The sequence below is a fragment of the Manis pentadactyla genome, chromosome 2 (assembly GCF_030020395.1).
Source record: "Manis pentadactyla isolate mManPen7 chromosome 2, mManPen7.hap1, whole genome shotgun sequence".
Classification (NCBI taxonomy): Eukaryota; Metazoa; Chordata; class Mammalia; order Pholidota; family Manidae; genus Manis; species Manis pentadactyla.
In genome coordinates this window covers 201,463,101-201,489,117 of record NC_080020.1, presented here as the reverse complement: position 1 = coordinate 201,489,117, position 26,017 = coordinate 201,463,101, and the positions used below count along the sequence as shown (strand labels likewise).

General features: G+C 37.0%; 1 protein-coding gene across 6 annotated transcripts in view; it reads left to right on the top strand.

The window, feature by feature from the left end:
* Positions 1 to 26,017, top strand: part of MTA3 (metastasis associated 1 family member 3) — a 181,900-nt gene that overhangs the window by 125,290 nt on the left and 30,593 nt on the right. For all 6 annotated transcript variants that reach the window (XR_005032687.2, XM_036925590.2, XM_036925589.2 and 3 more), the window contains 3 exons: positions 10,838 to 11,026; positions 20,270 to 20,344; positions 24,766 to 24,824. Coding sequence is in view for 5 of the 6 variants with exons in the window: in XM_036925590.2 (XP_036781485.1) it covers positions 10,838 to 11,026; positions 20,270 to 20,344; positions 24,766 to 24,824 (323 nt within the window). In the remaining variant the exon portion in view is untranslated. The remainder of the gene's footprint in view (positions 1 to 10,837; positions 11,027 to 20,269; positions 20,345 to 24,765; positions 24,825 to 26,017) is intronic.

Sequence of the window (26,017 nt, the reverse complement as noted above, 5' to 3'; positions counted from 1 at the left end):
AAAACAGTCAACAAGACTGTGGGGTTCTGTCTCGCCTCTCTCTTCAGCCCCTTGCCCACACACCTCTGTGTCCTCTGGGCTACAGCCAGGCTGTATCCTCCTTTGGCTCCAGGGCCCGCCTCCTGCTAGCATGACCTTTGCATGTGCACTTCCCCTTGCCTGGCTGCTCTCACAACCCCACCTGATTAATTCTTCATCTCTTTTTCAAATCTTGTCTTAATTCATCAGTCTACAACAGGTTGTTTGGTGATGGGCTCATGTAGTGAACCAACCATGTTCCTCCATGTTAGTTGTTTGTAATGAAACACTTATTTTTGTGATTATTTGATTAATGTATGTCTCCTTCCCTTTCCCCACATATCAGCAGATAACATTTATTAGAATAGTGAATGTATCTGTTTTTCCTCACTGTTGAATCCCCAGCACCAAACACTTTCGGGCATGTATACTAGGTGTTCAGTAAATATTCCATCTCTAGGACATAGCTTATTAAAATAGTTCATTGGGGTGTATTACTTCCATTAAAATGTTTTCATTAAATGTTTTATTTTGTTAAAACATTGTAATAAATCTACTGAATATGTCTTATCATTAAGAGTGATATATATTTGAATTTTAATTTCATTATATCACCATAGGTATGTGTACACAGTCTGAAGAGCAGAAATTACAGAAAGATTTAGGCATTGGATATAGCTAATTTGAAATAGTGGTAAAATAAATACAAAGCATAAAACTTAGTTTAGCCATTTTGAAATGTACTGTGTTCTTTGGCAGTAAGTACTTGAATTGTTTGTGCAACCATTACCACCATCCATCTCCAGAACTTCTTCATCTTTCCCAACCAAACTCTGTACTCATGAAATAACTCCCTACTTCCCAGCCCTTAGCAACTACCCTTCTGCTTTCTGTCTCTATGAATTCAACTACTCTAAATACCTTATAGAAGTAGAACCATTCAATAATTGCCCTTTTGTAATCTACTTTACTTAGCACAAATGTTTTGAAGATTCATCCAAATTGTAGCACATGCCAACATTTCCTTCCTTTCTGAGCCTGAATAATATTGCATTGTATGTGTATACCACATTTTGTTTTTCCATTCATCTGTCAAGAGAAACTTGGATTGCTTCTGCCTTTTGGACTTTGTGAATAATACTACTCTGAACGTTGGTTTACAAATGGGTATGCTTTTATGATTCTCTGCTTTCCCCCCCTGGATTTATAGCTTATGATCCATACAGCCTTATGAATGTTACCTAACTTCCTTGTGTCTGAGTTTCCTCATGTGCAGTGGGAATAATCATGAAATCTATGGGCCCTGCTTTAGGGGGTTATGGATTGATGAAGAGGGTGTAAGTTGCTCATAGATGCGTCCACACATATAGAACTAAATGAACTGCAGTGGCTCCCCAGAGCATCCCTTAGGGCTGTTTTATCTGGGTCCCTGAGTTCTCTGAGGGGCAGGGAGCTCACTCTCATATCGATTGCCCGGATAGGGTAGAAGACAACTGATTTATTGCTATGTCACAAGTCTTTTTGAGCTTCTGTTAACATTGCAGAAGAAATACTCAGTTTATGCACCTGTATTTAAGGTTATGTTCAGAAACACTGGGCACCTCTGGCCCTATCCTCACTGGGAGAGAAAGCGTGTGATGCCTTAGTGCCCTGAATAGGACTCCTGGCACCCTCTTTCTAGCCTCCGGGGAAGTCTGTCTCTGAGTCCATGTGGCACTAACTTGAGATAAAATGAGATAGTACTTGTAAGTCATTTAGTACAGTGTCTGGTACAATGTAAGACCTCAATAAATATCAGTTATTATTGTTGGATGATGATAACACCCCCCCCCCATTTTTGTTGAGTCTCATTTAGTTTCTCCTGATTTATAGCATTATTATCTAAAAGATTTTGTTATACCCTATTTACTGTCATTATAGTAGGTTAACAAGTTTGAATATGGTCATTAGCTATGGTTAACTCTACATTTAATATATAGTTGTTACAAGGAAATCACTATACAGTTTAAAGATCTTCCCCCTTAAAACAAGCTGTAATTTTACAATAAAAAGTTTCCCATCAAGAAAAACTTAGAAAAAATATTTATTTTCCTGATAAGAGAAAGTTGATTTGACCAACAATAATTTTATTCTTCAGATATTAATTCAGATATTAATTATTTGTAAAAATGCTAGACATTAATCATGTACTTCATTCTCTTTGTCAGTCCTGTTCAAACCAAACATTTCAGTTAGGGCCTCAAGGGTGCTGGGTATTCGAGGATAGTTCAGAAATCACAGTTGTTAATATTATTTAAAGAAGTTGTACTCAGAAGAATATATGAATCTTTAACATTTTAGATACCAATTTATACCAGAGATCTAGTCTTCAAAATGAATATGCAATTGATTAAGTGAGAATTCATGTAATTTTTAAAAACTCAATTTGCTAAAACTTAGAAGAGAACTATCCATGTTTCCAAGTCTGTAAGGTTAGAGTTAGAAGTAATAGACTACTACTGCCGCAAAAAACATGAAACATTAAATTTTCCTTCCTTCTAAATATATCATTGAGGCAGTATTTCACATTAGGCACACTTGTTTTTGTCTGATGATCTATTGTAGGTAAGAATTTTAAAATAATTTTAAATGAACTTAGAGACACTGCAAACTGTTGTAGACTTGTGTGTGTTCTGTTTATCCATTTCTTTATTTTAAATTAGTTTTTTTGGGGGGTGGTGGTGGAATATATATTGTTTTAACTTTTTCTCCTATTAATTTGACACTAATCAAGAAGCACCAGAAAGTCAATGTACTTTGAACTATGGGGAACTATAATGAAAATTGTTTGAACTTTTTTGCCTGGGGTTAATGGTGAAGACTTTCAGATTTACAAGTGTGAGTTAATTAAGGCTTGTGGTTATAATTTCTTAAAATTTATTGTATTTGTATTATGAGAAAATAAAAAAATTATACTGACATCTTGTATTCCCTTCACCCAGATTGTCCAAATGTTAACATTTACATTTCCTTTATCATTCTCTCTGTAATACTATAATAATACTTATTGTTATTATTTCTGAACAGTTTGAGAGTAAATTTCAGAATGCATGTCCCTCTATTCCTAACTATTTGAGGAGGTAGTTCCTAAAAGAATACAGATTTTCTCTTATATAACCACAGTACAATTGTTCGATTCAGGAAATGAACACTGCTTTAGTACTTTTATTTAATCTAGAGACTTTAGTCAGATTTGCTAGTTGTCCTAGTGATGTCCTTTTTGTAACAAAAGGAAAAAATTTTTTTTCTGGTCCAAGGTCTACTTGAGAACCAGTGCATTTAGTTGTCATATCTCTTTAATTTCCTTCAGTCCTGAACAGCTCCTTATTCTTTCTGTCTTTCATGATCATGGCATTTTGAAGGGTGCAGGCCACTTATTTTGTAGAATGTCTCTCATTATATGTGGCTATAATTTGATTGAAACTAGAATAAGATTTTATTCTCCTTAAGTCCATTTTGGTTAGTTATGTCAGGAGATTTTCTATTTTTCCCCATACAACTTAAAGGTCTTCCCCTTAAAACAAGCTGAAAATTTTACAACAAAAAGTTTCCTATCAGATACAAAATTAATACACAGAAATCTGTTACATTCCTATACACTACCGATGAACTAATAGAAAGAGAAATCAGGAAAACAATTCCATTCACAATAGCATCGAAAAGAATAAAATACCTAGGAATAAACGTAACCAAGGAAGTGAAAAACCTATACCCTGAAAACTACAAGACACTCTTAAGAGAAATTAAAGAGGTCACTAACAAATGGAAACTCATCCCATGCTCTTGGCTAGGAAGAATGAATATTGTCAAAATGGCCATCCTGCCTGAAGCAATCTACACATTCAATGTAATCCCTATCAAAATACCAATAGCATTGTTCAACGAACTGGAACAAATAGTTCTAAAATTGATATGGAACCACAAAATACCCCGAATAGCCAAAGCAATCCTGAGAAGGAAGAATAAAGCAGAGGGGATCTTGCTTCCCAACGTCAAGCTCTACTACAAAGCCACAGTAATCAAGACAATTTGGTTCTGGCACAAGAACAGACCCACAGACCAGTGGAACAGAATAGAGAACCCAGATATTAACCCAAACATATATGGTCAATTAATATACCTTAAAGGAACCATGGACATACAATGGGGAAATGACAGTCTCTTCAACAGATGGTGTTGGCAAAACTGGACAGCTACATGTAGGAGAATGAAACTGGATCATTGTCTAACCCCATACACAAAAGTAAATTTGAAGTGGATCAAAGACCTGAATGTAAGTCATGAAACCATAAAACTCTTAGAAAAAAAGATAGGCAAAAATCTCTTGGACATAAACATGAGTGACTTCTTCATGAACATATTTCCCCGGGCAAGCAAAACAAAAGCAAAAATGAACAAGTGGGACTATATCAAGCTGAAAAGCTTCTGTACAGCAAAGGACACCACCAATAGAACAAAAAGGCATCCTACAGTATGGGAGAATATATTCACAAATGACAGATCCGATAAAGGATTGACATCCAAAATATATAAAGAGCTCACACACCTCAACAAACAAAAAGCAAATAATCCAATAAAAAAATGGGCAGAGGAGCTGAACAGACAGTTCTCTAAAGAAGAAATTCAGATGGCCAACAGACACATGAAAAGATGCTCCACATCGCTAGTCATCAGAGAAATGCAAATTGGTCTCAAAAAGCTGGAACAGGAATACAGAGTAAACCGAAAGAAATAGAAGGCAGTTTTCTGCCTCACACCAGTAAGGATCGCCACCATCCAAAAGACAAACGACAACAAATGTTGGAGAGGTTGTGGAGAAAGGGGAACCCTCCTACACTGCTGGTGGGAATGTAAATTAGTTCAACCATTGTGGAAAGCAGTATGGAGGTTCCTCAAAAAGCTCAAAATAGAAATACCATTTGACCCAGGAATTCCACTTCTAGGAATTTACCCTAAGAATACAGCAGTCCAGTTTGAAGAAGATAGATGCACCCCTATGTTTATCACAGCACTATTTACAATAGCCAAGAAATGGAAGCAGCCTAAGTGTCCATCAGTAGATGAAAGGACAAAGAAGATGTGGTACATATACACAATGGAATATTATTCAGCCATAAGAAGAAAACAAATCCTACCATTTGCAACAACATGGATGGAGCTAGAGGGTATTATGCTCCGTGAAATAAGCCAGGTGGAGAAAGACAAGTACCAAATGATTTCAGTTATATGTAGAGTATAAGAACAAAGAAAAAACTGAAGGAACAGAACAGCAGCAGACTCACAGAACCCAAGAATGGACTAACAGTTACCAAAGGGAAATGGACTGGGGAGGATGGGTTGGAAGGAAGGGATAAGGAGTGGGGGAAGAAAGGGGGCATTACGATTAGCCATGTATAAAGTCAGGGGAGGCATGGGGAGGGCTGTGCAACACAGAGAAGACAAATAGTGACTCTACAGCATCTTACTACGCTGATGTACAGTGACTGTACTGGGGTTTGTGGGGGTGACTTGGTGAAGGGGGGAGTCTAGTAAACATAATGTTCCTCATGTAATTGTAGATTAATGATACCAAAAAAAAAAAAGACAGGAAAAAAAAGCTTTACTGTCAGGAAAAAAATTGATATTCTCCAAGTTTTCAAATTTATCGACATAATTTTTCCTAGTGTTTTTAATAAGAAAAATTTGTTGTGTATGCAGTTTGAAATAACTTTTCATTACTGTTATTGTTTATGTGTATCATATTCCACCCATTTTTTTGTCTTTTAATAGTTTTGCCAGAGATTTCTTTTTTACTGTCTTATTAGAGATTTTAGTTTAATTGATTTTCTTTATTGGGTGTTTGTTTTCTGTTTATTTTTGCTATTTCTTTTCTCTTTTTTTAGTTGAAGTATAATTGATATAGAATCGTATATTGGTTTCACGTCTACAACACAGTGGTTCAGCAGTTCCGCATATTATTAAATCCTCACTCTAACTAGTGCAGTTACTCTCTGTCAATGTAGGAAACTGTTTCAGAACCACTGGCTATATTCTCTGTGCTGCCTTCTAGTTTTCTTTCGGTTTACTCTGTATTCCTGTTCCAGCTTTTTGAGACCAATTTTAAGCCCGATGGTTTTTGTCTACTTTTCCATTATCAATATTTATGTCTTTTTGTATCTCATATTTTGATAGTATTTTCATTATCATTTGGTTCTGAGTATTTCCTAATTTACTTTATAATTTTGCAATTGATGGTGAGTTAATTACCAAGGCAATGAGGTTCATGGGGATTGTGGTCACAGAACATGTATGATACCAATTCTTTTAATGTTATTTCCTGGACTATAATCTTCGCTAGGATTTTGCTCGCCAGGATTTTGATCTTACCCACTTTCACTTCAGTGTAGAAAAAAGGAAACTTTTGTTTGATGTTCCTCCTCCTGGATTATCCCAGCCTTCCCTTTGTTGTTGGTTGTTCTCCAGTGTCTTCATACAGTTGTGTTACACATTTGGTTTGTATCTAGAATCACAAGGAGAGATAGACCCATCGTTCTGCTCACGGCAGGTGTAGAAATGACATTTCCTGCTACCCTGTAGCTTTCTTTTGATAATCAAAGGGTATGAGTACATTTAAGAATATGCTACGGGTGGCTTGTGGGTTGAGTAGAGTGAATGAGAACTAGGTCATAAATCAGATCAATAGTATTGAATATATATTTGTATCATTTGTCAAAATGGTGCTACCCATGTACAGGTTGGGTTTCTGGGAAATAGACTTTGAGATGGAGACATGTATACAGCATGTTGATCAGGGTGAGTACACTTGGGATCAATACCTGTGGAGAGAAGGGAAAGAGGCAGGATTGAACAGAGAGAGAAAGTGGGCTATGATATAGTATGAAAGAAGATGCCAGCTGACTTCAGGCAACACTCTGAAGAGTTGTCCCAAATCAGGGTGAAAGGCTGGGCCTTTATACTCCTGCATCGTTGGATGCAGGCTGTCCCAGAAAGAGGTATGACCATGGGTGATGAATCTCCCTTAAATTGAGATCATGCCAAAGATGACCAACAGCTGAGGGCTGTTTGTTGCTAGCCTGTCTAGCACTGGATGAATAAGTTCTTTATTCTCAAAGGGGAAAACACAGTATCTCTTACACTGCCTAGAATTTCAGTGGCTTCTAATAGTAAGCATTAATTTCTTGTATATTTCTCTGTAGATTGTCTAGGATTCTGAACTACACTGGCCTGATTTAGGTGTCCAGCTGCAGTTTGGGTCCAGCTTTGCTCATTTTATCTTTCATCCTCTGTTGACAAGTCAGTAGCATGAGAAGGCAAATCCAAATATACAAACACATGTTAAGGCTGTGTTCCATCACATATTATTAACATCCTATTGGCAAGTCACGTGGTCATGCCCAATGTCAGTGGAGTAGAAAAATACCCTCCTCTGGAGGTCCAGGGGAGGGAGGGACTATTTGCTGAACAGTAATACAGTCTACCATAGTGTGATTCTGCTTAATGATCAAAAGATGAGAAGTCTACTGCCAAGATTTCATTGTCAGTCTTTCTCCTAAAATACTTCTGTTTGTCATCTCCATCTGTTATGAATGAGATGAAATGTGACAACACCTTCACCACTATTTGGCAGAGAGAACAGCTTGTCCTGAGTTCTGCTTTTTAAAATTTAGATTTGAATGGATCTTGTCATGTGTATCTGTATCTCTATTGAAAAGATTGTATCTTTGCAAAGTATTTATTTAGAGGGAAGGTTTTCAGGTTTTTTACATTTAATTTTAAATTCTTATTTTAAATTCAGGTATGCATACAGTAAAGTGTATTTATCAAGTACACTTAGGTGCATGACTTAGAAATTTTTATGTATATATCTATCTATGTAATCACAACCCTGATCTAGATAAGGAATATTACCAGAATCTCCAAAGGTTCCCTCATGCCCTTCCCCAGTCAGTGTTCCCCCTTACTCAGGTAATCATTATTCTGACTGCTTTCACCACCAATTGTTACTTTCCTCAAAGTTCATATTAATGGAACCCATATGTTCTTTTACATGTAGCTCTTTGAGTTTTTACTATCTTACTGATAAACTGTAAGTCATTGGCTGTATGTCAAACTCCTCTGTGTTAGAAAGTATATTCTGTGTTTTGTATTATAGATTTTTAGGGTAGGATTAGAATATATAAAAGTCCATTTAGAAGAAACTCCTATGTGTGTCAGAAAGATGGGGTTAATATGGACTTCTAGAAAATAATGTGACCCTCTGGTTTCCTATGTGAAGTTGGTCATCGATTTCAAAAGAATTATTCCCTAGAAATTCCGTAGTGCATATGTCTAATGGGATGTTTATTTTCTATGCATAGTGATCATTACTGCACATTCTGGGCTGTCGTATAAATGTAGGCTTTGGAGGTTTCATAGCTCCTGGTCCAATTCTATTTGATTTGTAACACAATGCAGGAGCTAGTCTTCCAAAAGCATATGATTACTTCAGTGTTCAGTAACACAGGCACACTCTGCAAAGAACAGAATCTTTAAAACAATCTTGTCACTTGCAATTTTGGTCACAATCGCTTAGAAAGACTTAAGTTATTACCTTGACTCTTTGAAGCATTATTAGAGAATAGCCCATCATCATTTAAAAAAGTGCTTGTAAGAAGAGCATTTTCATTCATCTAACATGAACAAAAGACTGAAAATCCATTCATGCTTTGAGTCGTTGGCATATCAGCTGAGAAAAATCTTCATTTAATTCTGTGACTTTCAGTTTCAGAGCAACTGTTAAATATTAAAAAAAAATCCACCTCCTGAGGAATCTCATCTACACAGCTAATTTGTTTGATTTATAGATTTTGAATACCATTTGATCTTTTTTAGTTTGTTACCATTGTAAATTAAGGAGTTTTTTAAAAAAATCATTTATGTTAAGATATTAATTGAAAAGATCCCCAAATGCTATTGAACTTTGTTTTCATTTTCACAGATCAGTTACTGAGAAACAATAATTACTTAGTTTCAGGGATGATGTAAAAGTGTGTGACAGTGTACATGACAGTTAAACTGCCCAATCTGTCAAGTGAGGTTAGCTAGAGAAGTGGAATTAAGTTTGCAGAGCACAAGCAAAGAATAAAGATGAATTCTAATATTTTTGTAACCCCTGCTGAAGGATGAGAAGAAAGTTGAAGTTAGTCCATGATTGTGACACATACTCACAATCTGAGTAATCGATTTCAAAATAATTATTTCCTAGAACTTCCCTAGTGCACATGTCTGATAGGATGTTTATTTTCTATGCATAGTGATCATTACTACACATGGTCAGTGGTCTAGCTGTGATTATAACTAGGAAATTAATCATGAAATCCCTGTTAGCTTTATTTTGTGTAATCCAATGATTTATTTTAAGTGAAACATCAACCCGTGTTAAAACACCTAAACATGTGTGTGTCCCAAATCCTGCCTTTAGCTCTGTTAACAAATTTGTACTCTATTCTTATTCAGTATCTTAATGTATCACAGTGTAAAGATGTATTTTTAATGCATACATTAGCTAATAATTTTTTCTCTTTAATGGATTGACATCTGTTGATATTTGAACTTAATTCTTTGCTCTTGTACCAGTAGGGAACTGTTTACTGTTCCCTGCCAGGTATTTATGGATCACTTATAAGCTAAATGTTTAAGAGGTAAATTACATAGGTGTGACATTATCCCCATTTGTGACATTTTTAATAAATATCAGAAGATACTTTGGGTAAAAGGTGTAGGACTTGGCTTTTGATTGTTAGAAAGTTTAAATAGAAGTAATTCTTACTGGGCGAGGATCTGGTCACCTTGCCAAGCAAAGCTGTACCTCACTTAGCATGCTTATGCAGATGGAACCAGCTGTCCTGTTCTGCAATTTTCCTGCTACACTTAAAACTGTGTATGCATGTTATGAATGAATCTCTTTCTCTTCAGTAGAAAAACCATCAAAGTTCTTCAAAACAAAGTTTTCGAACTTAAGCTTATTCACTGCTTGTATGGGAGGAAAATGTTTATTTTTTTTTAGTAAACTAGATCCAAGGTACTTTTGCAAAAAGCCAATTACATTATCCTAATCTCTTTTTCCCTCTTCCCGGTTACTCAAATCACTCTCCCTTGAAATATATAGGAAACCCACACCAGCCTAGATGTTTCAAGCAAGCCTGGTATCTATTCTTGGTCTTAGACAATCTTAACAAAGTTACTGTTTTTGCATGGATATGTAATTTTGGGGGTTTTTGTTCAGCATGGATGTGTGTAATTTTGTTTTGTCTTAACCATCATTCTCAATTCCACTGTTTTCTTTCCATCTCTTGTTCCTCATACTTCTTTCTTTTAATCTAACCTAAGAATATTTTTTGCTCATTCTCTGATACATAATCTGTTTTTCTCTTGTCAAGGAAGGCTGTGCCAACCTTGTACAACAGCTGAAATGACTTTGGCACTTTTAATCAAAAGTATGGTGAAACTTAATGGAGTCCCGATTCAATACTTAGAGGTCTGAATCTTTGTGGTTAGGTTGCTGTAACAAATGAATTCATGTTTGAAAATATACACCTTAAAGGGAGGGTACAAATCAATATTTTCTTAAAGCAACTGATATTTTAAATAAGTAACTTTGTCAAATTCTTCTTTATTTTGTGACTTAAAAAATAAACACTACCTAAGTATATTATTGTTAATTCAGTACATCGTGCATTTTAGTATTTCAGATATTAAATAATTTCTGGTTGATCTTTTCTCTTTCATTTGCTTTCTTTAGTTTCATGCTATGGATACACTATATAGGCACAGCTATGATTTGAGTAGTGCCATTAGTGTCTTAGTACCACTTGGAGGACCTGTTTTATGCAGAGACGAAATGGAAGAATGGTCAGCCTCTGAAGCTAGTTTATTTGAAGAGGCACTGGAAAAATATGGCAAAGATTTCAATGACATACGTCAAGATTTTGTAAGTAGAAAATTGTAAATAAAATGAAATGGGCTGGGGACATTTTATTTCGTTGAGAAATCTGTTAAGCTTTAAGGTATTCATTGAGCAAGTCTGTGACTCAGTAATTTTTATGTGCTCAACATAGACTGAAAGTCCAGTCTTGTGGGAGGGGAGAGAGGGAAGTTGACATTTGTTTTGGAAAGTAATTGTGAGTAAGACCCAGGGTCTGGAGGCCCTGACTGCTTGCTGTAAACTTTGGCAGTATGGATTCATCCTTCTTTACCTCTTTCTGGGTTCCAAATTTGAAATATGGACAGCTTTTCTAGCCAGTTACACTACGTATTTCTGACCTTTCCTTTTTAAGCTTATTGCTCTCCTTTAGGCCTTCAGTATTTTTCTCGTTGCCTTAATTGTTGCGCCTGAATTTGTTAAGGACCTTTAATATGGAAATGACCTGTAGCAAGCAGAATAGAGTTTACTTCATGGGTTTTCTTTCTGTTTTTTTTCTTACTGAAGTATCGTTGGTATTTCCTGGGTGTGTACTCTGACTCCTCTTAGTGATATGCAGTATCTTACTTTCATTTTAAGTACTAGATAATCTTGTCTACTGTTCTGTATTACTTTTTTGTATTTATGGAGTTGCTCTTTAATTAAGCTTACAGTCTCTTTGAAATGGGGGAATTTCTATGAGAAGTCCATAAATAGCATTTTATAGCAATCACCATTTTTGTTAAATTATGAAGATAGTATCTTTACAGAATATGAAATAAATGATGTGAGCTAATATCCTTTCTTTTATGTTGTTGCAACTTTTTATAAAAATTATTTCTGATGCAAAATCATTACTTGTAAATATGGGTTGATAAATTAAATCCTAACACAATAGATATTTAAAGTGTAGTGTCACTGATACTCTTCTGGCAAAACTTTACTCATACCCAAATTATTATATGTCCAGATTTCAATTTATAGGAATGTACAGCTGAGAATTTTAAATGTATTGGCAACATTTAGCTTCAGATGGCCAGAATAACACACCAGTGCAATGTTATTAATATAGCAGGTATTAATATAATACAGCTATACCACTAAATAGAAACTGCAAAAACAAAATCCCTTAAAGAACAAAATCTGCGGGTCTGTAAAGAAGTAGAAGATGAAAAATACTTGAGTGAACTACTTTTCCCTGCCCTAAGTGTGACATGCACGTTTGATGTCCTAGTATTCATTCTAAACTTAATTCAATAACACAAATGTTTATTGAGCACCTGTAACATGCCAGGTCTTCAGGTAGGCACTGAGTATGCAACAGAAACTTAACATGGTCTTTACTTCAGAGAATGAGTTCTCATAGGCAAGATGAAGAGATTCAGTGGTATATACCCAAAAAGTATAATGCAGTTATTTCTGTCACTAATATGAAGAAGTATTAAGGGAGTTTGAGAAGGGATCTGTTGGTTGTGCCAGTCAACTCAGGAGTGGCTTCACGGAGTTAACAGGCATTTCAGCTGGATCCTGGAGGTTAAGGGAGAAAACAACAGATTGAAAAGTATGTACTGAGGTGTGAATCTTGGTGGACAGCGAGTACCTTGTCTTTCCTAGTATCTTTTTAAGGCTGAAGCTTAAATCATCAGTTTGAAACCTTACTTCTGATGTAATCGTTTATTGCCTATATTTGGCTGACAGTGAGTTCAGCTTGGTCTGGAGAACTTGCTGCTGTCCTCTTTGAAGAGATATTTCATTTGTTACAGATTCCTTTTTTTCTCTCTCTCTTTAAACGCACTAAAGAAGTCTCTCTATAGCTTAAAATATGTAGTTTCTGAAGAGAGGTTCATCATGTATTTATGTAAATGGTTTTTTTTCTCTTTACTTTTGGTTTTTAGCAGTTTTACTATTAAGCATGCCTGGGTATGTTTTTCTTTGTAGTTATTCTACTTTCAGTTCACTGAATTTCCTTGAACTGAGATTTGCTGTTTGTATAGTTTGTACTTCTAGTTCTGTCTATCTAGTAGATAGTTCTATCTTCTACACTCACTCTTTTCTCTGCTCAGTGTCTGGTATTCTGATAAACTTGTTAAAGGAATTTTTCAAATATGATGGCATGTTTTTTTCTAGCATTTATATTTTATTTTTATGCTTTTTAAAAAATATCTGCTTGAATTCCCAATCTATTAATGTGTGTTGTCATCCTCTAATATAATTAGTCTGCAGTTGGACCAGGTTTAGATTTCGCTGTTGTTCTGGCTACCTTCAGTGCACCACTGTAGTGGAAGGCCTAAAATTTCATGTACTGCCTTGATATCTTTGAGCCTCACAGGGACCCAAAAGCTTAACTGTGAGTTCCCCAGCTTTTGCTAGATGTGCCCCTCACCCAGCAGGGAAGGCTCCCCGACTGGCTAGCTCCCCTAGTGCCCCACCCAGTCTCCAGCCTAACAGGTTTCATTTCCCTGTGAGCCTGCAGGATTATTCAAACAAGCCAATCACATCCTCACAAGAGAACCCTCTTAAGTAACAAACCAGGGCAGACCTCATCCCCCTAGTAGACAAATCCTCACTCCCTGGCCCCTACTGGCTCCTGTTCCCAAGTGTGACCCCGTGTGTCCCTCCATTGTGTCCTCTTCCCCTGAGCTGTGAGTGTATATGACTCAGAAGCTGCTGTTAGTCCCATCAGTTTTCTCTTGGGTGTTGTGTGTTTATGTATGGCCATCTTACACTGTTCTGAGGGGCAGGTCCCTCTTTCATGGAAGAGGTGAATGGTAGGCAGTCTGAACATATACAGACTGCAAATTCTTACCTATGCTTAATGTGGGGCCAGGAACCCGGAAGAGTTTTTTCATGTCCTGTCTCCACCTCAGCAGGCCCTGCACTGCAGAGCCTCTCTCTGTGGTTTTGCCCTTCCCTCTGTGGTAGAGTGGTGTGGCTTGTTACTGGCTGCAAGATGCGGGGTGAGGGTGTGGGTGGTTTCTTAGTTGTCCTGTTCCACCCCAGCCTTGGGCAGGCTGTGTGCCTGTGTCTTTGGTGGAGCTCCTGCAGCATTTCTCCTTTTTGCCCAGCTCCCTATGGCATCCAGTCTGCCTCGTGTTGCCTTTCATTTAGGCCAGGGTTCTTAGATGTGAGCAAATTCCTGCCCCTCTGCCCCCATCCCCAATGGCCGCTGAACTTTGCTTGGGACCTGGGGGTGGATGGTTTCCAGCCTCTTTCTAGTGACAGACAGCTTTTGCTTTGTATGAGCTAAGAATCTGGGAATCAAGGGCTTTTCTTGCCCAGTCTGCAGTAGCAGGTGATCACGATTTTGTGCACCACACTGCCACCAGTGGGGACTTTCTGAGGTCTCTTGCCTTGTCCCAATTCTTTCTGCATAACACCTGGAGGAAAGGGGGTATGTGGGTTCCCTCTGTGTACCACTTTATTCAACTCCATCTTACAAAGTTTGATAAGTCGTGTTTTCATTTTCATTCCTTCAGAGTACTGTTTTTCCTTGTGATTTTCTTTTATGAGTCATGGATTATTTAGAGTTAAGTTCTACATATTTGTGGGGTTTTTCCCCTTACATTTTTGTTACTGAATTCTCGTGTTAATTCTGTTGTGGTCAGAAAACATAATCTGTAAAACAAACAAAACCCCAGATTTCACGTCTTTGAGATTTGATAGATTCTGACCTAGTATATGGCTTATTATGTTGAATGTTCCATGTGCTTTTGAAAAGAACAGATATTTTGCTATTAGGTAGAATGTTCTATAAATGCTTCTTAGGTTAGATATATTGATAGTGTTATTCAGGTTTTCTGGAGCCTTACTGATTTTTTTTGTCTATCTGTGAGAGCAGTATTAAAAGTCTCTAGCTATAATTGTGGATTTTTCTATTCAATTGTATTAGGTTTTTGTTTTCATTGTGTTGAATCTCTTTTATTAGGTACATACATGTTTAGGAATGATCGCTGTGTTCTTGTGATGAATTGACCCTTTTATCTTCACATCGTGCTTCTTTATCCATGCTAATACTGTGGTGAAGTCTACATTTTCATCTGTTAAATACAACCACTCCAGCTTTATTTATTGGTTACATGATATTTCTTGTTTCCATTCCTTTACTTTTATTTATGTCCAGAATGGGCTTTTTATAGACAGTATACAGTTGGGTCCTTTTGTTTTCACCCAGTCCAACAGTCTGTGCCTTTTGGAGTGTTCAGACCTCTTCTTACCTTTAATATAATTATCAGTATTGGTTTAAATCCATCATCTTACCATTAACTTCCTATTTGTCCCTTTTTTGTTGTTCTTCTCCCGTTTCTTTGATTAATTTTTAAATTACCACTTTATCTCTTCTCAAGTGGCTTACCAGGTGAACTTCTGTTTTGTTTGTTTAGCGGCTTTCCGCATGTGTTGTGGATACGCTGCAGTCTCCCTTAGATCAAATACCATTCAGATCTCGGGGACTGTAAGGCCCAAAGGACAGTACACTTCCAGTTCTTCCCTCCCATTCTCTTTATTTTGTCATACATTTGATTTCTGCCTATGTTCTAAGTCCCACAGCATATTATTCCTGTTTTTTGCCCTTAGGTGTGATCTTTTAAAGATATTTTTAAAAATACCTTTTCCTCCCCATATTTATTTACTTATTGCTATTTCAGTTTTTTCTTTTAAGCATTTCTGCCCCGTTGTATTTCTCTACATATTTTCACATTCATGACCACCAACAGGGGCTTTCTCAGGTTTCATGGTCTGACACAGTAAACTCTTGTTGGAGATCTTTGGCAAACATGGGTGAATTGCCCTGGTGTCTAGACTTCCCATAGACGCTAACACTGTCTAGCCCACTGTTAACCTTTAAGAATCGGTTAAATTTTAGTTTTCTTCTTACTGCCCTTTCTCTTTGTCACCTCTTCTGTGCGCTGTCAAAGTGAAAGTAGCTGGAATCCTGTCTTTCCTTGGAGTGGCTTTGGAATTGTGTTCAGTTGATTATCTTGTAATCGTAGCTCTGATGGGTCTGGCAACTGGTATGGTTTTGTAGATTATCTGTTTTTTTCTCATTTTTAGGGTGAGAGTGACATTCTCTAGTGGATTTCTACAAATTAAGGAGAAGCAGGACCTGAAATATGGAAAAGAACCTTAAAAATTCAAAGTGTAAAACAGCAAAGTCTGTCTTCTTTCATGCATTCAGGTCCCTTGCTACAGAAACTTCTTTCAGCAGAGGGTATTTCCTAGCTATTGTATGATTCAAACTTCACTTGCAAATAAAATTAAATGAGCTATGTTAGACAGAAGGGGATTTAATTTTGGCAATTAGGTGCTTAAAATCACTGATGTAGGGTTAGAGAAATAGGCTCCAGGATGGGCTTAAGAACAATTCCACAGAAATGACAAGTGAGCTCCTAACCTCTGTCCCATATGGGAACTAGGAAGCCCCTAGATTAATTTCTGCTCCAGGGTCATATTACTGTAACCGTAATCTTGAGATCAGGAAGCCTGTAGCAGAACTGATTGATCGAGAATGATTTTGCCTTCTACCTCTGTGCAGCACGAGGATGCCTTAGGTACCATCCTCTCTCTCCCTGCTTATTTCCCTTCTGAATTTCTTCATACATGTATATCTGACTGGAAGAGGTAAGTCACAAGGGAGTTTTGGAAATAAAACATTTGTGTACATAGGAAAATGAACTAGAGAGAGACTGAAAAGAATATTGAGTAAGGCATACATGGAGACAAAACAACATCCATTTGAATGAGCTGGCTTAAGGAGGAAGAAATTTATTACAGAGTGTTAGAGGCTAACAGAACCTCCAGGAGGGCCAGGGATCCAAGTTTTGATGCATCACAGCCAGGGCTTGAAAAACCAAAACAGCATGTCACCCCACAGTGGCAGCCTTCTAGCAGAAACCCTATGTCTGCTGCCTGCTGTCAGTCTTGCCTGATTTCTGCTCGACCCTGATCTGCAGCAAAGGCCACATATCTAGCGTTTGTTCTTAGAACATTTCACTTCTTACCCATTTTTGTATTGGCTAGAGCACTCTTGATTATGGGAGAGAGAAACTCAACCTCACCTAGTTTAGAATAAAGGATAAATGTATTGGTTATATTAGGGTTCTTAGTTGTTCTCTGTACAGAACTCACTGTATGTAATTTAAGCATAAAGGGATATATAATATTAGGTTCTCATAGAATCTCTGATAAGACTAGAAAACCAGGCTTGGATGTTACACTTCCAGGAACAGCGGAAATGCCCATGCCCTTCACTACTTGGCCTCCATGATGTCAAGCATGGACGGCAGAATGGTTCACACAGATGCCCTAGAAGAACATGATGCCTCAATGATTGATCTTGCCAAACTGTCCAGTCTCCCTGCATGTAGCCTCCTCCTGATGATGTTCACCTCTCTATCTAAATGTCATTCAGGTTTGTCTGCTTGCCTAAAACTGGCCTGTATGTCTGCATCCTTGTTCAAGGGTATCTGGGGAAAATTTAGTGTTTCAGGGAAGGTAAGCTAGAAGTGGCCTGGAAATGGATGCGCAGTATCTGCTACCACCTGCTGCTCTGGCTGTTAAGCATCCATCCTTGCTTTTCATACATGCCTCCTTTCCATACATCAATTTTTAAACAATAGTAATTATTGCTGAATCATTCAAGAATATGGCCACATCCTTACCTGGGGAGGCCCAAATTCAGTGTCACAGCATCGTCTCTGGTTGATGTTTATTCCTCCTCTGGTTTCAGTCACAAACCTGTCTTTCTAGCTTGAACTTCTGCATTAAATTGTAAAGACAAAATCAACAAGAGACCTTATATAAAAATAGAAAGGGAATTGGGGTGCAGAAGGAAAAGAATTATACCAAGCAAGAAAGGAAATAGAGATAACTTCTTAAGTCTTCCCTTCTCCATTTCTGAAAACCATTCTGAGGCTTTCATTAGCATTCAAAGTGAACCCCCCCCCCCATTATTCTCCTTCCCTTCAGTCCCTTACACACCAAAGTTCTTAATCTGGTAGGGTGACCAAAACCTTTATTCCTGAAGGTTCTAAACCCTGGGTTAGAAGCAGGGTTCTGTGGGAATAAGTCAATCTTAAGTCTGTTAGCTAATGCATTACAGGCAGAAAAGGCAAATCATATATAGAATAATTGTCTTATTCAGTGAGAACAGAGCTGCTCTTCCAGGATGCTGAGAGTCTGATGTAACTGACACATTATCAAGAATGGTGCCATGTTGGAGGTCCAGTGTACTCTATTCCTGCAAATTAGACACCTGGAGTATCAGATCAGATTTGGTGACAGGAAATCATGTGGTGGTACCTATGTGTAATCTCTCTCTTGCCTCTGTGTCCATTTTGTTTATGTGTCCTTTGAGCAGTCATTGTTGTGGCTACGTAAAGAGGCTGGCTGATAGCCATAGAGGAGATCATCTTATCTACCTAATACTATTGAAAACTTTCTCTGCAAAGGGAGCCTTTGAATGAGCATGGGGACACAAGAATCAGCACAGTGAGGCCCATCCTGAGGTGTGTCCCACAGACTGCCTTCCTAAGCCTCATGGCTACTAGCCCTATAATCTGACTCCTTCAAGTCTCTGACCTGTGATAGGTAATAAGCACTGTCGATGAATGGGTGTGGAGTTGTACTCCTCCAACTAAAAGTAGAAAACCAGATGTTCATTCTAATGTTCCACCCTCCAAAAGGATCCCCCTTCCTCACTGTGCTTCAGAGCCACTCCTGCTTGGGACTGAAATGCTGCAGCAGTGTAATTCTGTTTGGTGCCAATATATCATGCAAAGCCATCTGCCACATTCAGATTTTTTTCCTTCTCAGTTGCTATGTCACAGGGAACTCCCCTGAAGCCATAAAAGAGGGTCAAGGGGGAAATGATAACTTCATCTGCAGTAGATAAATCAGGATGTGTTACCTAGGCATTCATGACCTACACTTTTCCTTGATAACAGAGTGGTTGGTGGTGCTGAGCACAACTGATTAGGACTTTATGGCTTAGATGATATCTGGCTCTTGCTGAAGCTCAGGGTACATGATTACTGGTTTCCTTTACTTGGGCTTCCAGTTAATTGCACACCAGGGGCTATTTTCAAAAGAGGAATAGTTAGGAGGTGAAGAGTTCTCAGCTTGCTTAAAACCCCTAGGGGACTATGCCAGTGACTGTTCTGTGAGGTCTTAAGCTTGCTCTTGCCATAGGTTCCATTCACCATCTCTTAGAGACTTTCAGCTCTCATTAGATTGCTTGTTGGATGGGAGAAAATTGTATTTGCTTTTGCTGCAGTGCAAATACCAATGGTTGTGCTGATCTGATCCTGCAAGGAGACCACATTGGTAACTACTGTTGGAGTTGACACCCAGTTCAGCTTAAAATAATTTCCTTTCTCTAAACTCCATCTGTTTGCTCTTAGACCAAACAGGTGAGTTAAATGTGGAGTGTTAAGAATGGCATGGAGGTTGTACAAGTGGGTTACAAGCAGACCCCTAGCTGCCCTGGGGTCTGGGAAGTACAGTTTTAACTCTCCAATCTTGGTGGTACCTCAGGGAGTCGGGGAGAGTGCTGAGACACCTATCTGTAAAATCTGCCCCAACATATGAAAAGTCGGGAATGTTATCAGTCATTTTGTGTGAAGGTTTACTCTGACCTGATTTACATCCTAGATGACTAAACCTCTCCCTATAGAGGGACATAATGAATATATTCTTTGGTTGTAGGCCTCACAAGTAGGAGCTCATTTGCCCTTTTTTGAATAATTATGGGTACTAGCAAAGGCAAACTTCTGATTTTCTAATACAAATCACACTTAGCTGTGTTCTTTTAAAAAGAGATTTAGGGTTTTTTACTTTATTTTTAAAAAATAGCCTGAAGTAGAGCATTTGGAAAGGATGAGAAATACTATGCCAGAGACTAGATGATACCCAGTTGTAGCTGGCATCTTTGGAGTTAAAATGACTCAAACTAAATCTATTTAAATATCATTTCTAAAAATTGTACTTTGACCTCACCTGTAGCTTGAGAAAAACTTCCCTGAGTAAGTCATGAAATACTGTAAGTCAAAAGGTTTATAATTTTTAATAAAATGGGAGGTGTTGTATTAGAGTCTCTAACTGAATATAACATTTTTGGGGTATGCTTTGCTAAGAATTAATTTCAGTTTTCTCAAGCATCTCTTCTAGAACGAATCTTCCATGTGGATATTTGTCTCACTATTTTAAAGAATTTTTTTAAAGGTTAATAGTTTCTACCATAGCATGTATGTATTCATTATCGTGTTAAATATTTTTCAGCTCCCTTGGAAATCATTGACTAGCATCATTGAATATTATTACATGTGGAAGACTACTGACAGATACGTGCAGCAGGTAACATTGTCCTATTGCTACCAGTTGCATTAAAGCAACTCTCTTTATATTTTAGTATTTCTTAGCAAGATACTTAATTTTAAGTTTGTTTTGTTTCTTTATCTTTTCTAGACTATGTTAAACTACATTATTTCATATCCTTAAAGGTGTTACTCTAAGATGTTAGTCTTAACATTTCCTTTACCTCAGAATTGATTATGATAAATATTTGGGAAGATGGCAGGGAAAGATACCACAAGAGAGGTACCGTTTCCCTGCAGATACCTGGTCCAGGTACTTCATTGCTTTGTGCATATAGTTGGTGGGAATGACCTAAGAGTGATGCTAGCACAAATCATTTGAACATGAAATACTGAAAATTTAGAACAATGCCATGAGCCATACAATTGGAGATATTTTGAAAGATTTCCTGAAGCCTCCTTTGTGTGGACATATCTTTGACTGTAGTAGTCAGTTTTGCTGGTTTGATGTTTGGTCCTGTACATAAATTTTCCTCCAAAATTAATTTCTGAAAGCAGGGAATCATTTATTTTTGAGTCCATCCCAAATTGAGATAATTCTCTTAATTACTTTCTATGAGTGCTAATACTTTTGGGCAAATGGTACATTTTCCTGAAGTGACCTCAGTCAATACTTGTTTTCATATTCCTCTAGTAACTTGTCAGAACTGGTAAAGAAAGGGACAAATATTTAACAGAGACATTATTTTTCTGAGTATGTAATCATAGTGATCACATGATGGCAAGTGTTGGATGCTGTAAAAACATTTTTTTTTTTGAGAGGGCATCTCTCATATTTATTGATGAAATGGTTGTTAACAACAATAAAATTCTGTATAGGGGACTCAATACACAGTCATTAATCAACCCCAAGCCTATATCTCGACAGTCTCCAATCTTCTGAAGCATAACAAACAAGTTCTTACATGGTGAACAAGGTCTTACATAGTGAATGAGTTCTTACATGGTGAACAGTGCAAGGGCAGTCATATCACAGAAACTTTCGGTTTTGATCATGCATCATGAACTATAAACAAGTCAGATATGATTATTTGTTTGATTTTTATACTTGACTTATATGTGAATCCCACATTTCTCCCTTATTATTATTATTATTATTTCTTAATAAAATGCTGAAGTGGTAGGTAGATGCAAGATAAAGGTAGAAAACATAATTTAGTGCTGTAAAAGGGCAAATGTAGATGATCAAGTCTGTGCCTATAGACTAAGTATTAATCCAAGCTAGACAAGGGCAACAAAACATCCACGTATGCAGAAGATTTCTCTCAAAACAGGGGGGGTGAGGTTCTAAGCCTCCCCTCTGTTGGTCCCCAATTTCTCTCCTGATGGCCCCCCTGCGACTGTGCCTGTCTTAGGTTGTTCCTCCCTTGAGGAATCTTACCCGTCTCTGGCTAACCAGTCGTATTCCGGGGCCATACAGGGAAATGTAAAGTTGGTAAGTGAGAGAGAAGCAGTATTCTTTGAAAAGGTTAGCTTTTTACTTCTTTGCATATTTATGCCCTGTGGCTTCTATGCCCAGCATTTGTCTTGAGGTATCTTTACCACTTGGAAGAATTATGATACTCAGTAATTTTCGATATGAGGCACTAATTCTACTAAAGGGTTGTAATTAGGAAGGAAGAAGAAAAGCTATAGAAGTAGCAGGCGGAAGAAAACATGGGAAGATTGATTATTTCTTTGACATATCTTCTTGTAGAGTAACTTCAGCATGTATAGGTTTTAAACTACTAATTAAATTGCGCACATACATTAACATAATAGGAATACAGCTACATAACAAAAGCAGACCTACAATTACCAGCCATATCCAGTGAAACCAAGAAAACCAGTTAGGTACCCTAGGCATTTGTGAAAACTTATCAATGATATGATGGATATTGTCTAACTGAATTTGAATAGTTTGAGAAAAATCAGACAAATTAAAACAACACATTCCTGGGAACTGTTCACATCCCATGTGTTCTTTTAACAGTAGATAGTCTATAGTCGCATGATTTTGGAGCGTTGCAACTTGTACTTCTCCTAATTCTTGGTTGAGTTCCGACAGTATAGATCCAGTCAAATTTGTTGTTTTACTGTATGCACAGGCCAGCTTAGATATCTCCTTCTTCATTCCAATGGCAAGTCCAGGAACTGGTGGGATTACTGGAGCTACAACTGCAGCAGCGCCAGTATCTTTGTTAAAGTTTTTTGATGTTCATATAAAAACATATTTTAAGGATCATTAAAAAAATTACCATAGTGAGTTGCGGAGGTCATGAAGAGTAAATAGATACCCATGGCTTACTGAAAAATTTCCAGTGTCAAAATCATATATAATTCAAAAAGTGCTTATTTCAAACAACTTATGTGAAGAGTGCTCTGGAAACCTGTATTATTCAAAGCAAAGAGAGACCCTAAAGATGGTGGAGACGTTGGCATCAAGGATGGTTGGAAACTGTTTGGATAAATAATGTCCAAAAGTTTCAGCTCCATCTCTGAAAGTTTTAAGATGTCTCCCTAAATGTTCTTGTTTTCTCCCCTTGAGAAAATAGGAGGATTGATTGCCTCATATTCTGGTTTGCCTTATTTTGGGGTATCTACCATATAATATTTTCCTTCCCTATTGGCATTCTTTATTGTGTCGATCAATCTCTAGATTTGATTACATGATTTTTTTCCCCCATTCCCCTCCCTGCATTTGGCGCCTAAAGGGTTCCTAAAATCTACTAAGTTCAGCCAATCCTTAAAGTTTACTTCGAATCTCCCAACATTTGAGGGTAAATGCTTATTTAATTGTACTTAGAATAGTTATTATCCCTTTCTTTTGCATGAATTTTGGAAATAAATCATCTCTGAATATTTTCCTAAAAGCAAAGATTATGTGTGGGTTATTTTTCCTTCAAGAAAGACAAAAAAGAAACACAGTAGAAACTAAATTTGAAAAGTAAAAATGGTTACTTTAAAGTCCTATTTATTCACTCATGGGGGAATGGGAAATGGAGTTGTTCATTGCTTTATTTTTAAAATCTATGTCTAAAATGTTATTAATACTTGTACTTCTGTACCTCAGAATCTAGTAACTTTTCTTGTAAATAACTGTAGTTTAAGAATATGTACATGAAATAATAAATCTTCCCATGTTTTCTTCCGCCTGCTACTTCTATAGCTTTTCTTCTTCCTTCCTAACCACAACCCTTAAATAGAATTCGTGCCTCATATCGAATTTACTGAGTATCATAATTCTTCCAAGTGATAAAGACACCTCAAGACAAATGCTGGGCATAGAAGCCACAGGGCATAAATATGCAAAGAAGTAAAAAGCTAACCTTTTCAAACAATAAGGCTTCTCTCCCACTTACCAACTTAACATTTCCCTGTATGGCCCCGGAAGATGACTGGTTAGCCAGAGACGGGTAAGATTCCTCAAGGGAGGAACAACCTAAGACAGGCACAGTCGCAGGGGGGCCATCAGGTGAGAAATTGGGGATCAACAGAGGTGAGGCTTAGAACCTCACCCCCCCTGTTCTGAGAGAAATCTTCTGCATACGTGGATGTTTTATTGCCCTTGTCTAGCTTGGATTAACACATAGTCTACAGGCACACACCTGATCATCTACATTTGCTCTCTTACAACACTAAACTATGTTTTCTACCTTTATCTTGTATCTACCTACCACTTCAGCATTTTATTAAAAATAATAATAATAAAGAGAGAAATGTGGTATCCACATATAAATCAAGTATAAAAATCAAATGAGTATTCATATTTGAACTGTTTATAGTTCATAATGCATAAGCAAAACCGAAAGCTTCTGTGATGACTGCCCTTGTAATGTTCACCATGTAACTTACTCACTATGTAAGAATTTGTTCTCCAAGTAAGAACTTGTTATGCTTCAGAAGATTGGAGACTGATGAAAATTAGGCTTGGGGTGGATTAATGATTGTGCATTGAGCATTGACCCCCCCTATACAGAATTTTATTGTTGTTAACAACCATTTGATCAATAAATATGAGAGATGCCCTCACAAAAAAAATATATATATATATATACACACTTCCAATTATAAAATAAATAAGTAACTGGGATGTAATGTATATCATAAGGAATATAGTCAAAATACTGTAACAACTTGGTATGGTGATAGCTGGTACCTAGAATTATCATGTATATAAATGTTGAATCACTGTGTTGTACACCTGAAACTAATGTAATACTGTGTGTCAACTACCCTTCAATAAAAAATAATTATCTAAAAAAAAAAAAGAATATGTACATGAAAGAAAAGCTCATCTTAAAATGGCAAGGTTTGAATTTGCTTTACTGTTTCATTTTCTTGTGAATTTTTTTAAGACAGTGAAGTGGCAATAATTATTAGGCATTGTATGTAAAATATTTTGTCTGTCTTTTGAATTAGAAACGTCTAAAAGCAGCAGAAGCTGAGAGTAAACTGAAACAAGTGTATATCCCAACTTAGTAAGTAATGGAGATCTTTCAAAAATATTTGTTACGGTGTTAATTCTGTCAAAACAACATTATGTCATTTGGGTCAGTTTCAGCCAAATTTGAATTTCTTGGTGTATCTTATTTCTTCCACTACAGAGTATGAGACTTGCTTTCCATTATGCCACTACAGTGATTTTTTTAGAAGGTAAAATGGGTGGGGTGGGAGAAACCTCAAGCAGCCAAACAAAAGGACTAGAGGAAGAAGCCATGTACTGTGCTTCTATCACAGTTGCAGGGAAAGGGTCAGAAAACTAACCTGTGAAACTATTATTTGAAGCCAGTGTGTTTCAGAGGTATGTTGCTTATTTGGTGGAGGATTTTATATTGTTTGGCTGGAGGAAGGGTTAGGGAAGGCAGTTAGAACCATACTTTATGAATGTTGGATAAACAAATTTCAGTTGGCTCACACGTCCAGCATTCTGTCATTGCCCTTTGGGTTTAGAAATCATTGTTGTATCGAAATGAATGCCAGTTTTCTTCCTATTTGCTCTATTTTAAATGACTTCTACTCTTTTTTTGAGGTCTTTAGAGTTAGTTCCATCATTCATTTGTTCAGGAAAATTTAGTTACTGAGCACCAGGTATATCGTGCTAAGTTCGGTTCTTTGGGAATTGAAATGTATTGTTATGTACTGTTTATGTGAAGCTCATTCACTGAGCTCAGTATAATTGTTTTATACCTAGCCTTTTGTTTAGTGAGTTTTGATATATTAATACATATTTGTTTATACAGGAGGCTTCACAGACCATGAATTGCAGTATTCTTTGTTAATCTTTTGTCTCAAGGCAGATAATTTACAATGTAATTTACATTGTCTATCATTTTTATTCAGAACTGTAATGTCCCTTCTGCACAGTGGTTTCTAATATTTAGAAAATTGTGTATTTTATTTGACTAATTTATGAAAGAACAACTTCCCAAAGAAAACACTGTTGTAATTCATGTGTTCTAGATTTTCAAAAGCAAGCATACCAGCTTTCTTGTACTTTGTAATGCTGTCACATCAAAGGAAAAGTACATATAACTAGTTTTCACCAGGTAACCCAGATAATTGCTTCTCTTCTTTTTTTGCATTGACTTTAGAGTCTTGATCTAAGTCAGAGACCAACAAACTATAGTCTTCAGTTCATATCTGACCTGCCATCTGTTTTTGTGAATAAAGT